The sequence below is a fragment of the Gopherus evgoodei genome, chromosome 11 (assembly GCF_007399415.2).
Source record: "Gopherus evgoodei ecotype Sinaloan lineage chromosome 11, rGopEvg1_v1.p, whole genome shotgun sequence".
Lineage (NCBI taxonomy): Eukaryota > Metazoa > Chordata > Testudines > Testudinidae > Gopherus > Gopherus evgoodei.
In genome coordinates, this window is record NC_044332.1 from 78,373,756 (window position 1) to 78,387,086 (window position 13,331).

At 46.9% G+C, this 13,331-nt stretch overlaps 1 protein-coding gene across 3 annotated transcripts in view; it reads left to right on the plus strand.

Moving 5' to 3' along the window:
* ARPC2 (actin related protein 2/3 complex subunit 2) overlaps positions 1 to 13,331 on the plus strand; it is a 35,361-nt gene that overhangs the window by 18,869 nt on the left and 3,161 nt on the right. Inside the window, exons 7-10 of one of the 3 annotated variants that reach the window (XM_030579654.1) lie at positions 4,104 to 4,230; positions 8,015 to 8,115; positions 9,054 to 9,154; positions 11,453 to 11,576. In XM_030579654.1, coding sequence (XP_030435514.1) covers positions 4,104 to 4,230; positions 8,015 to 8,115; positions 9,054 to 9,154; positions 11,453 to 11,564 — 441 coding nt within the window. In that variant the 3' untranslated portion in view covers positions 11,565 to 11,576. The remainder of the gene's footprint in view (positions 1 to 4,103; positions 4,231 to 8,014; positions 8,116 to 9,053; positions 9,155 to 11,452; positions 11,577 to 13,331) is intronic. The other 2 variants (XM_030579655.1, XM_030579656.1) reach the window with 2 other exon arrangements.

Below are 13,331 nucleotides of genomic sequence, written 5' to 3' on the forward strand. Positions count from 1 at the left end.
CTCTAAGAGACTAATTAATTAAGATGAGCAATTATCAGCAGGAGAAGACCCACATGACATTCTCATAAAGAAACTAGAGAATGTGGTCTAGATAAAATTACTATAAAATGGATACAAACTGATTGTAAGACTGCCCTCGAAGCATAGTTATCAATGGTTTGTTGTCAGACTGGGAGGGCGCATCTAGTGAGGTCCTGCAGAGGCTAGTCCTGGGTCTGGTAGTTGTCAGTATTTTCATTGGTGACTTGAGTAATGGAGTAGAGGGTACGTTTATAAAATTGCAGATGACACCAAGCTGGGAGGGGTTGCAAGCACTTTGGAGGACAGGATTAGAATTAAAAAGGATCTTGACAAATTGGAGAATTGGTCAGAAGTCAACAAGATGGAATTCAATAAAGACACATGCAGAGTACTTCACTTAGGAAGGAAACTCAAATGCAGAACTACAAAATGGAGAATAACTGGCTAGGCTGTAGTACTGCTGAAAAGGATGTGGGGATTATAGTGGATTGCAAATTGAATATGAGTCAGCTATGTGATGCATTTCCAAAGAGAGGTTAATCTCATTCTGGGAAGTATTACTAGGAGTGCCGTATGTAAGACATGGGGGGTCATTGTCCCGTTCTGCTCAGTGCTGGGAGGCCTCAACAGGAACACGGTGCCCAGTTCTGGTCGTTGTACTTTAGGACAGTTACGGATTAATTGGAGAAAGTCCCAAGGAGAGCAACAAAAATGACTGAAGGGTTAGAAAATCTGACCTATAACAGCAGCAAAGAGTTCTGTGGCACCTTATAGACTAACAGATGTTTTGGAGCATGAGCTTTCGTGGGTTATACGAAATGCATCCGAAGAAGTGGGCATTCACCCACGAAAAGCTCATGCTGCAATACATCTGTTAGTCTATAAGGTGCCATAGGACTCTTTGCTGCTTTTACAGATCCAGACTAACACCGCTACTCCTCTGATACTTGACCTATAACAAGAGGTTAAAAAAAACTGGGCATGTTTAGTCTTGGAAAAAGATTGAGGGGAGGACCTGATAAGTCCTCAAGTATGTTAAGGGCTGTTATAAAGAGGACAGTGATCAGTTGTTCTCTATGTCCACTGAAGGTTGGACAAGCAGTAATGGGCTAAATCTGCAGCAAGGGAGATCTAGGTTAGATATTAGGAAAGACTTTCTAACTATAAGGGTAGTTAAGTTGCGGAATAGGCTTCAATGGGAAGTTGTGGAAACTCCCTCACTGGAGGTTTTTAAGAACAGGTTGGACCAAACCCTGCTAGGGGTGGTCTAGGTTTACTTAGTCCTGCATCAGTGCAGTGGGCTGCACTTTGGCCTCTCAAGGTCCCTTCCAGCCCTGTATATTTAAATGTGTTCCACCTTAAAAACTGCCATAGTCTGCACTAATACGCTGTCTTAGGGGATTGGGGGTTTTTTGGGTATTGCTTGTGGTGTGTTTGAAAAATTATAACTATGCCTAGAGCCTGGGGTAAGTGCTTTTTCATATCAGTCTTAAAACATAAATTATTTGTAGACTGTTATTCCCATCGTAGTTGTCACTTAGCCAAACGAGAGTTCTTCTTTTCTAATAAACAGTTTGCGTGTTATGGAACTGCTTTATGTTTGGCAGGCTGAGATTTCATCCGTCTGACGTTCCGCCTGCACTTTCAGAACCCTTATCTAAACCACTTAAAAACAAACACCGGTCCATGCACCAGCATTTTTCCCACCACAGCCATTTGCCAGATATGTTTATCCATCCATGCCTATTGTGCTGCCTGTCAGTGCATTCTGGGAAAAATCTGGGCAGCTGTTCCATAATGCCTCAGCAGGGGGTAGGCTGCTTGGAGGACCTGTGTGTAGTGGCATAGGACATGCGGAGCAGTGCACTCTGGCATGGTCTGTTGCACATGGAGAGAGAAAGCTGGAAGGGAGGAGGACCAGCCAGCCTAGTCATACTGGCACAGCTAGGAGCCCTGTCCATATTGCAAAAAGAGTGCCAGACTGATTATAAGAGAACAGCTATGTTCCAGCCTAGGCTGCTGGCAGAAGTGAAACCCGGCTAACAGGTATTAACCTTGTGGTGGCTTAATAGTGTAAAATTCTGATTCCAGCCTACATCAGCGAGCATGCTGCAGAGAAAGGCAGATGCTGGCTTCTTAGCTCGCACTGTATGTCTGCCTCTCTGCTGGGGCATGAGTTAAGAGCAGACGATCTGCTTTAAACATGAAATCCCCAGCATTTGTCAAAGTCTCCAACTTTAAGTGCACAGTGCTACACTGCTTCTGAGTTCCCTGAATTTCAGCTTTATGCAGTGAGTGGAAACCACTGAGTTAATAAAACAGGTTTGGGGCTGTGGTGAGTCTTCCAGGGGATGCCGTTCCAGACTCTCTACCCTCTGAAGCTTCTAAAAACTTGCTGTTCAAGCTGCAAGAATTTCCACTGTGAGTCATGCTAACTCGTTCCTCTAGTTCTCGCCCTCCCTCTGCTCAGTTATGTAATGTGGCTGTGTCTAACTTTAGCTACCACCGCGCTTTCCTTTCATGGAGAGAGTACCACCATTGACCAGCTCAGCCAGGGCGAAGCTCTTTGAACTCTTTTATCCATCGGCCTTAGCAGTTGGAAGTCAAAGCTGTCAAGTTTAATACAGGGAGATCCCAATAAACTGCCCCAGTGGATTAATTAGTAACCTACCTGCCCCAGTAGATTAATTAGTAAGCTACCTGAACTCTTCCAGATCAGGGATGTGTGTAATTCTCCATCTGTTTCTAGAGCAAGGAACATGCTAAGGGTGTGGAGGGTGAAGAGTTCAGACACTGGAGACCATGCACAGCTAAGGAAGGACAGCTGATAATGATCATTAGCGATGTGCACTGTTCCTCATGTGAAGGGGTGAAGTTGCAAGTGTATATGGGGTTAATTAAGGAAGACAGCACTACCTGGCCTGGGGTCCGGGAGAGGCCAGAAGGAGGGGCCCTCTCAGCCTGAAAAGGATGTTTGCAGGTCTTTCACACATGATATTAGAAGTGTGGGACAGATCACTTCTTCCCTTATTTTATTTCAAGTTAGGATAGTGAAAAGGGCCCATATACAAGCTGTGAGCGCATCACTAGGATCTATTACCAAACTAATACATGTTTCAGTCAGCTCTTCTGCCAGGTAGCTGCTCTTCATACACCAGCCAGTACCCCCACCTCATGTCAAAGGGCACGTGAAACAAATGTGCCCTGAAAGCTGACACATCTGGGCTATTTTACAGGAGGGTGAGAGAGAGAGTTACTAGAGCCCTGGGGCCCATATGCGGAAACATCCTGCCAGCAGACTCCCATCTGTTATAACCTTAGGGGATTTCGCATTTTTGTAACATCAATTTATCACTAGTAGCATTTGGCTTGGTTTCACCTAGTTAGCATTGGTTTAAGGCTTACAGTTTCAGTTAGTACCTGTTCTTTCACATACTACTTATATTCTGCATGAAACGGGCCATCGCTGGCAGCTGACATTCTTAAATTCTCTCGTGTCCTAAAGAAGGAAACAGTTTTGCAATGAAATTGACGCTGTCGGAAGTAGCTCACCTAGAAAAGCACAAATGACCCCTGTTAGCTACTGCTCTTTAGCCTCTCCTCCCAGGGTATGATTTTAGGCCATTTGTTTTGTGTGAAGTAGGATCCATTCTACTCCTAAGCTTTCATATTCCTGATCTGAGCTTGTGGTGTTGTTGGTTAATTTGGCAGGGTTTTAATTTAATAAACAAAGCCCACATGGGGTTAGGAAATCTTTGGTGTAACAGGACTCAGATTTCACTGAACTAAATATTTCTTATCCCTTGTAAGAAAAAATCCTTGTTCACATTTTCCAAGGGAAGTTTGATGCATTAAAGTCAGCACTTTGAATGTCAAAGATTTTGGGTTCTAAAATCTGGTATGGAAAGGTGGGAGCTATAGGCGTGTTGTGTGGATGGGGGGTCAGGGGGCTTCAGAAGCCAGTGTTCATACTTAAAACTGGATCATTTGGCACTCCCAGTGCAGGAGGCTGGGGTTGCAGTGTGAATACCCTCAGTCTTACACTTGAGTGAATTCATGTTAATTTTGTCTTGTCTGCACAGGAATTTAAGGAAGGGCGCCGTGCCAGTCACACAGCTCCACAGGTGCTCTTCAGCCACAGGGAGCCCCCCCTTGAACTGAAAGACACAGACGCAGCAGTAGGTGACAACATTGGCTACATCACCTTTGGTAAGCTGGGCCCAGGAAGGGCAATTTATCCCTGTCTTCCAGTGTTCATTGCGGAGAGCTGCTTTACGCTGTCTCGTCGCTTGAGACAGGGAGTGAAACTCCTTGTGACATGGCTCTGCATATGGAAGGGGGTGTAGTACAGAGATTGATGCACCAGGTACCTGTCCCGCTGGGAAGTGAGCCTTACACTCATTCCAACCTAGGCAGCCTGTAAACTTTGGACAGTTGTCTTTCTACATGTCCATAAAGTGCCATGCACACAACTGGTGGTGGTGATCCCTTTGGGGCTCGAGTTCCCAGCCTAAAACCATGGAATGGCTCTGCGAGATGGACAGTCTGCGGCACAAGACTGAAATAGGAATGTTGCAAGTTAAGACTGGAGCAGATTGGTTAGAGCAGCGTTGGAAAATGTTTCGAGCTTTTGCTCCACAATTCTCAGCTCTGGTGCATGCTGTTAATGTCACGTTGTCGTGGTGCATTTGGGTCCAAATGCACCAGAACTTTATATAAAGTAGTAGTAATAACAACAACCTGTCTGAATGTTTCTCAGTTGGGGCAGAGAGAGAGAAATGGAATTCCTAGAATTTTAAAAGATGTTTTGGGAGTAACAAAGTCCGTATCACATCTTCATCTGTCTTCTCACCTCTCCTGTCGATAAAAATAAATGACATCCATTTTCTGGTTCAAAGTGTTTTTTGTTCAAAGTGTCCTTTGTAACAGGAGATGAGAACATAGAGAGGGGAAGGTTAATCATGTGATAGTCCAGGTCATTAAGCATGTTAAATAATGGGAAAAATAGAAACAGATTCTTACAGTTTGATGCATCATGTTATTTTGAAAATACAATTTCACTTGATGACCGGGGGGGGGATAGCTTTGAGTTATTCATTTGGGGGAAGATGTGCGTATTTTTTGTATAATTTGTTTGGCCACAAATATGTGTTTTGCAAATGCTCTGTTAGAGGCATGGTCTGAATGCACAGCTGGGACCTGGAACTTCCATCTTGGCTCTCCAACATTCTCTTTGGTCTTGGACAGATCATTAGAGCTCTGCTTCTAATTTTCATCTGTAAAGCAGAGATACTTGCTTGCCAGGGGTGCTGAGAGGGTTAGTTAATATTTGCAAAGCACCACATGGTGCTAGATACTCCCCTGGAATAGTGTTCCCACCAGCCCATTTTTGTGCAACTTTGCCCATGACTTAGGAGCTGTTTGTATCGGCTACAGGTAGATATGGAAGCAGGCGCTGTGCCCTGAGAGCTGTGCCAATACACCTGGTTCCCGAGCTGCAGCATCCTCCGCTACACTTGTCCCAATCCTTTCCTGTGATGCTTGGCACCAGACTCTGATTTTTGTGATGGGCACTACTGCCCTGCATGGATTAGACGGACCTAAGTGAGGACTGTTTTCCAAGACTCCAGTAATAAAAATACTGAGGTGTTCGCCAATACCTACATGTAGGCGTAGTGTACGCCACACTAATAGGTATCATACACATGGTATTAACATAAGGGACGTTATGTCTATGGCTGTTGGGAAGTTAACTGAATGATCAGGTTCTTCCCACAGTTCTGTTCACACGTGACAGGTGTCCTCCAACACTTTGTAAAGCTGAAGCCAGCTTTGGCATTAGAAAACAGGAAACTTGTCAAAGCAAAGGTGCACAAATACCTTGTGCCAAGGGAGTCCTGTCATGGCTCATCAGCACCTGGGATGTAGTATTTGTAACGAGGTAAGGGACAGTATCGGGCTGTAACTTCACAGACCAGTATCTGGAATGCTAGTATCCAGAACAAAGAGAAGGAAGGTACAGAGCAACAAGCACAAACTGGCAGGTTGGAGTTTTGTTACATAAAAAGAGTTTCAAAACTTTCTGTAAAACGGTGCTTTAAATATAGCTGGTTTAAATGCATATTTCCAAAGCGCGCCTTTGGTGTAATGTGACTGTGTTGCGAGATAAGAATTGCTTTCCAGAGGGAGGGTATTTGTCTCCTTTTCACCTGGTACTATTTTGTCTTTTGGCAATAAATTTGGTTAAGTTTGGTTATTTAGTCTCTTGAATGTCTTTAAGAATGAACCACAAGTGTAATTAACAATTGGCTACACCTTTTAGTCAACAGATGAAACGGGGACGAAAGTGGGTTAGTCGATTAAGGCTTTTCGCTTCCGAGCACCCTTTCTTGCACTCAATTGAGAGTAGAACGCAGACATGCTGCTTTCTCCCTTTGCTGAATAAAGCTACGTTTGTACTCGTGTGTTGTTGCTAGGCCTGTCTGTACGAGAGCCCTGAGCTAAGATTCATATCTTGGGGGGGTCTACATTGGGGGGTGGGGAGATCGATATAAGATATGCAACTTCAATGCTATTCGTGTAGCTGAAGTTGAAGTATCTTAGTTCGACTTACCTAGCTGTCCTCACGGCGGCGAGTCAACTGCCGCGGCTCCCCCATTGACTCCACTTACTCCTCCTGCCGAGGTGGAGTACAGGCGTCGATTCGGGGATCGATTTATTGCGTCTAGATGAGATGCGATAAATTGATCCCCGATAGATCAGTTACTACCCGCCGATCCGATGGGTAGTGTAGACGTGTCCTCAAAGACATCAGGCAACTCATGGGTGATATGGGTGCACAATGTAATAGCAGATCTTAGACCATGCACGAGCTGTGCAACTCGCTTTAGCTCACAGGCTTTGTGTGTGAGCAGCTCCTTTTCAGAGTCTGATTAGCTGTCCCTTTGTGAGATTAGCCCCATGCCAGTGGCCTGTCAGTCCTTGGAGTGGTAGTTGAGTTGTTCCCACAAAATAACAGCCCTTGGAGCCATGCATGCCGGCCTCTCTCAGTTGGCACCTTGCTTCCTGGGCCAGCGTAACTAATAACACTTGGCTTATCCAGCAAGCGGACAGGCTGCGTGGCAGTGCTGAGACCTGCCTTCTGTGAAGGGCGCTTCAGTTTGTACTGTGGCAGAAGGATGCAAAATTTCATCCTGGACAGTTATTTTCCTCCGGACGCATCGGGATTTTAGCAGATTATGTTTAGCGATGACAGGGCAACCAGCAGCATCTGGATGGCTTCCGAAGGTGCTGTCCAAGTGTATCTCTCTGCTCTGTCAGCTTGGAGCTCGGGGTGGGGTGCTTGGCAGGGGGCAGGGTCTGGCGATGAGTAAGGGTCCTGTCAACGGTAGAATTCTGCCAGGAATACAGTATTGATATGCCATGTAAAATCACACATTCTCTCATGGGCCTCTTAAATCTTCATGTGGTGAAGTTTTCTCTATGCATTAGATCAGGAAGAAGATTTCTGCTCTGTCATTAGTAGAAAATGTGTCTGGGGTCTTTGTTACTAGTTTAGAAGAGACAGGCAGGATTAGGTTTCTCTCCGTGTTTCATTCACTTTTTAGTTCATTTTACCTCTCTGCCCTCTTAAGGTATCTGTTGAAAGACCTTCCTCTACTTTAGGAAAAGTGAATGAAAAGTACTTTTCACAGGTACAATGATGTGATCGTCTTCAGATTGACTCCAATCACCTCTGTCATGCAGACTGTATCCGATCATACAGATGTCAGTGTTGCGAATATTGGAGAAGTGCTGTTAAGCCTTGTGTTAAAATTCCAAGTGTCATTCAGTCATATGGTGCAGGCAAGGGCTCTTTCATAGCCTGTATTCAAACAGCTCTTGAGTCGCTGTTCATATCCTGTCACTCGAGTAGGCATGAGGCACTCTTTCTAGCTGGTGCTCAGCCTTGGTCGGAAATAAAACTCCTTGCGCTATTGTTTTATCTTTCCAGTGCTGTTCCCCCGCCACACCAGCACCGCTGCCAGAGACAACACCATCAACCTGATCCACACGTTCCGGGACTACCTGCACTATCACATCAAATGCTCCAAGGTACAGAGGGGCAGCTGAAGAAGGGACTGTGCTGATTTCACGTAACGCTGTGTTCTGGAGGCGGGGGGAGATAAACATTCCGAGGAAGGTTTTAAATGTAGAATACATCTCGGCCTCTCTGCTTCGTGTGCTTCCAACGCCAAGAACACACTGTGTAGCCCTTTGGAAATGCCAAGCACTGTTCTCCCTGAATGTGGAAATGAGTCTGCCCTCTTCTTTGGTTCTGTCTGTGAGGCAGCATTGCAGGTCATCTCTATCTTACATGGTGGGATTTGCCCCCAGACTCTACTGGTGCTCACTCCCACCTGTTTGCAGGAAATAGGAATTGCCACTCTAGTGGGGCATCGACTCTGGGATCTGGACTTGACAAGGGCCAGCGTTGGGCGCAGCAGAGGAAAGCATAAGCCCCATTCCCAGGCCTAATTCACCCATCACTGGGTATGAGTGACACTAGTGAACTATTCTGGTGTTGGGATTTGTAGTACTGTAGCGCCTAGAAGCCCCAGTCAGGGACCGGGACCCCACTGTGCTAGGTGCTGTACAAATAGAACAAAAGACGGGTTCTGTGCCAGTGAGTGTACAATCGAAGTATAAGAGACAACAGATGAATACAGACTGGGGGAGGGGGGAATGGACACTTGTGCAGCTACTTATCATTTCTTCAGGATCCCTGTCCATTGGGTGGTTCTACCAGAGGGTCCAGTGTAAGATCTGCTGTCCTCTTGGGGAGCCACCCCATGACCAAGAGCCAGCCCTTAGATCCAGTGTCCCTGGCCCAGAAGAGGATCTCAGTCCCAGATCACCCACAGGGGCTGCTGGTATTCACCAGCCCTAGGGATTTCAGAGTTTAGTCCAGTTAGGGTGATAACAGCTGATGTTTGAAAACCAAAGTATGTGGATGGAACCTTCAGCCGTTTCTGTTTTGTAATGCAACGCAGGCCTATATTCACACGCGTATGAGGGCAAAAACGTCAGATTTCCTCAAGGTGCTGAACCGTGCCCGTCCAGACGCGGAGAAGAAGGAAATGAAAACAATCACGTGAGTATCAAAGCCAGGATCCTTGGGCCTGTAAGAGTCTTGTGAACACAGATCATGCTCCGTTATTGTCACAGCCAGTACAATGTGTGTTGGGGAGGTTCTCAATAGCTGGGCGTGGTGAGCACACATTGGAAAGGCAATCCTAGTGAGTGAGCACTGTTATAAAATGGAGTAGAATTCTTTTGTCCAGAGCCCCAGAAGCCCTGGGAAGAGGGCTGTAGACTAGAGAACCGTACGTTGTTCTTTAACAAGCTTGGTTATTTAAAGGCTTCTGCTGTCTGACCTTCTCTTTTTTAATAATCCAGGTTATTTGTAAAGCGCACTCTGTGTTTCCCAGGAGGGCATTTTCTCGATTCTGGGGTGATAGGAGGCAGCAGACATGGAAGCATTTTGATACCTCTGTAAACAGCAACTTTTGTACGAAGTGCATTGCTGAGGTGCGCAGAACAAAGCATCCCAAGTGCAGGGCTAGCGTGGCTTTGCTGGCAAAGTTTTTGTAGTAGCTAGTCTAACACACGCTCCAGGGCCTTTCTCTCACAGACTGAAAGTGCGTTGATTCTCGAGATTGTGAGGTTGGCTTTGTACTGAGCATTAAAAACTTGTTAAATTAAATGCAGCTTCCTCCATATTTAAATATTGTTAGGACGAAATAGAAACTTTGAGGAAAGGCTGATGGCTCATTCTTAACGCTCTCACCCATAAGGCAGAAGGTGTCAGGTACCTTTGAATGTCCTGCCTCTTGTTGGATATTCTCGCATTTCAGCAACTCCCTTCAAAACCCATCCGGGCTCCACTCAAGTGTGGAACGTACATGTGGACTAGGCACATGCACAATTTATAAACCTAGTGAAAAGTATCACGGGCCAGCCCGTCCCAGGCTAAGAAGTTGGCACAAACGTTCACCCTTAACTCAGGGATCTAACTGCGGACTAATTAGTTAGCAAATTTCACCTTTAACGCCGCACAGAACCGACATTCAAATCGCAGAGTGGCAGACTTCTCCTTCACGCCTGCATTTGAAAAGCAAACTCGCTTTCAGGTTGTTAGACAGGGTCTTCCCTCCTAGGGAGAGCCTGGGGGGAGAGGAACGTGTCTGGAGAACCCAAGGCTGGATTTCTCTTACACTGACTCTGTGGTCTTGGACAAGGGAAGTTGCTGCTCTGTCTCTGTTCCTGTTTCTGTGAAATGGGGGTGTCTGTAAGTCGCTCTGAGCATTGAACGCACGGTAGATTTTAGCAATTGCATTATGTGATGCTTCCGCTGCTCTGTGAGCAAAAGAGAATCCCAGAAAATCAAACCGTGAGAACTAGCCATTAGCATATGATGCAACAGTATACATGTGAGTCTGTCATTGAGACAAGAAGGGCTGGAGCATCAGGGCATAATCCAGTGGCAGTCTCTTGTAAGGGTGTTGCTGTCGCAGCGGGACAGTGCTGTTTGAAGGTGCTGCACTAGTCCTCTCTCCAGCTAATCCTGGAACCTCTGAGGGGGGAGGTCATCCTTGAGAACTGGGAAAGGCTGACATGCCTGCAGTTCAGTGAAAGCCCAACACTTCGGCTATTCCGCATGTGAATCCCACTTAACTGCCTGTTTTCAAGGGAAATAAAGACTTTTATCTCACACCTGGCTAGTCCGGATGATGGGGAAAAGCTAAAATGTCTGCCTCCATTTAAACGGGTTGTTCTGGTCTTGGCTGACTTCAGGAAGTACCTTAAACTGCCTTGTCTTCTCTCCCATCTCCAACTGGAGTGGTTTCCTGGTGGGTCTGTTGTGCTGTTAAAGAGCAGGCAGTTTGGTAGCTCAGACCTAGCCCATGGGGAGTTATGTTAATTGGCTCCGAAGGGAAGAGTTTCAAGCGGTTCTGTAACTAAGTGCCGGGGAAGCTTCTCGCATGTGTTTTTGGTGGTGATCAGTACGGCCAGCCCTTGCAGGGCTGGAGTTCAGATCTCCTTAGTTAGTTTAAACTCCGCTTTAAGCTAGGATGTGTCGCCCATTTCCAGAAGCGTATTCACGTCCCCTGTTATAATATGGGATAGCCGGTGGGTCACAGCTTACCGCCTCGGATCCCTAGACAGGATGAGGCTGAACTGCCTCTCCCCCTAGATAGGGTGGGCTGGCCCTTCACAGAGAAAGGGAACAGGGTTATCCTGGTGGAGGGCGGGGCAGACAGTGAGTATGGGGGATGGGGGTTGAGTGAGCAATGGAGGCTTGAATACAAGAGCATAACCTCGATGAAGGGTGGATTAAGATGAGCTCGTATCTCATTCGCTTATTTCCCCCCTCGCTTCTTGTTCGCAGGAGCCTCTTCCATGCCAGACAGTTCGCTGGCGACTTTCTTCAGCAGGCAGAGTCCCGCACAGGTGTCACGGTCCAGAGGCTGACAGGCAGAGCAGTTGAGGCCAAGAGATGAAACAGCAGATAGGTACAGCAGAAAGACAGCTGGCTCGGTCTTCCTGCCGGCAATCAGTCCTTTTAAGGACTAGTCAGGAAAGCTGGGGGTTTGTAAGTAGATAGTACCAAATTGCCTGTAATGCTTCATTTACTGTTCTAATGCTACTTGCTTATCTAGCAGGATGACTGTACAGGAACTGACTAGTAACTGGCGTGAGCAGCAGGTTAGTCTGGTGCAGCTGTCGGGGCCTCTCTCACAAGTTGGAAGAAATGCCCTTGGGGGGTTCACAAGGCACATGCAGTGCCGTCACAGAGAACCGTCCCCAAGGCACATACTGCATAGTGAACTGTGGGACCAGCCAGTCAGTGATGTGTGTGTGAACCTGGAGATGGACATTGCTGGGCAGGGTGTAGAGAGACAGCTCCAAAACAGGCCTCGTATGCTGTAAGTGGAGTTAAAGACGGGAGGGGTTCTGGGCAGGGATCCTCGGCACATCTTAGTGGCTGATGAAGTGATCAGTGCATCTCCCGTCTCTTGAAGTGACATTGCTGGCTATGAATCATACTCTGAAAAGCAGTGTATAAAATCGCTGGGGCTGGTGGAAATGGTGCGAAAATGAGGGGGAGGGTTTAATCTCATTGACTGAACACCATTTGTGCTGTGTTCACACTTTGCACTTCACTCAGCTTGGCTTGTGAAAGTAGACATGTCAGTTTCACGTTATCGCTCGTCCGCAATGGAGTGACTATTTTGGGGAGTGTTTAAAGTCCAGTGGGTCTGGCATTTCCGTTAAGCCTTGTAGAATATCTTCAGAAGCCAGATTTTGGGCCCAATGCAAATATTGTGTGTCCATTGAAATGCCTGGAGTAAGAGGCCCCTCTGCAGAAGTGGATTGGCTCCAGCTAGAGGAGTGATATTTGGGGGGGCCTTAGAAGTGGCTCAGCCTTGCAAGGCGTCTTGCCATGGAAACGCTCAGGTTTGTTGTGTGTTCGTAACTGTGTGGAACAGCGAAACACAGGGAAGGAACAGAAGAACCACATACAGAAATGTTGCATCCCTAGAGAGGTGATAGTGCAAGTCCCAGCAGGCTTTCAAGACAGCCCTCTGCGCGCTCTTGATGTTCAGACTGTAGCTGGCTTTATTGAAAAGGGGCCGGGCTCGTTTTGAATCCAGTATTGCCCACTGCTAATAGTGGTGGTGTTTTAGGTACACCCTTCTCAGCCTCTTTCGGGAGCAGTGAATAGCTTCAAGCCTCTGCCATGGAGCTGTGCAAGTGTCAAGTGCTGATTCATTTTGAGTTAACTGTTTGCACTGGGGAAATTCCAACAGCCAGGAGCAGGATCCCCAGGTTTAATATGCTATAAAATTCTCTCCTCTTCCAAAAGGGTTCTGTGCTGTTGGGCTTGCCTGGCGGAAGGCAGAGGACAGAACTGCTTGGTTCCCAGCACCAGCTAACTGCGGCTGTTGGCTGTGTTCATTCTGCGGACGGTGGTTGATGCATATCTGAGAGGAACTTTGCAACAGCTGGGGCATGGACAGTGATTTTTAAATGGCTCCGATCATGTCACACCTGCCCAGTGCGTTGAAGCCTCTTAGGGGTATATCTGCACAGCAATGTCAGCCCAGGCGCAAACCTGACCCCCTTGCGTCCACGCACCAATTGTGCTAACCTAGGATCCCAGGACCCAGCGGGGCTGGAGGGTCCGATCCCTATTGCTTTTCTGTGTGCACGCAGCCCCGGCTTGACTTGGGTCCCAGAATTCATAGAAACACAGAATATCAGGG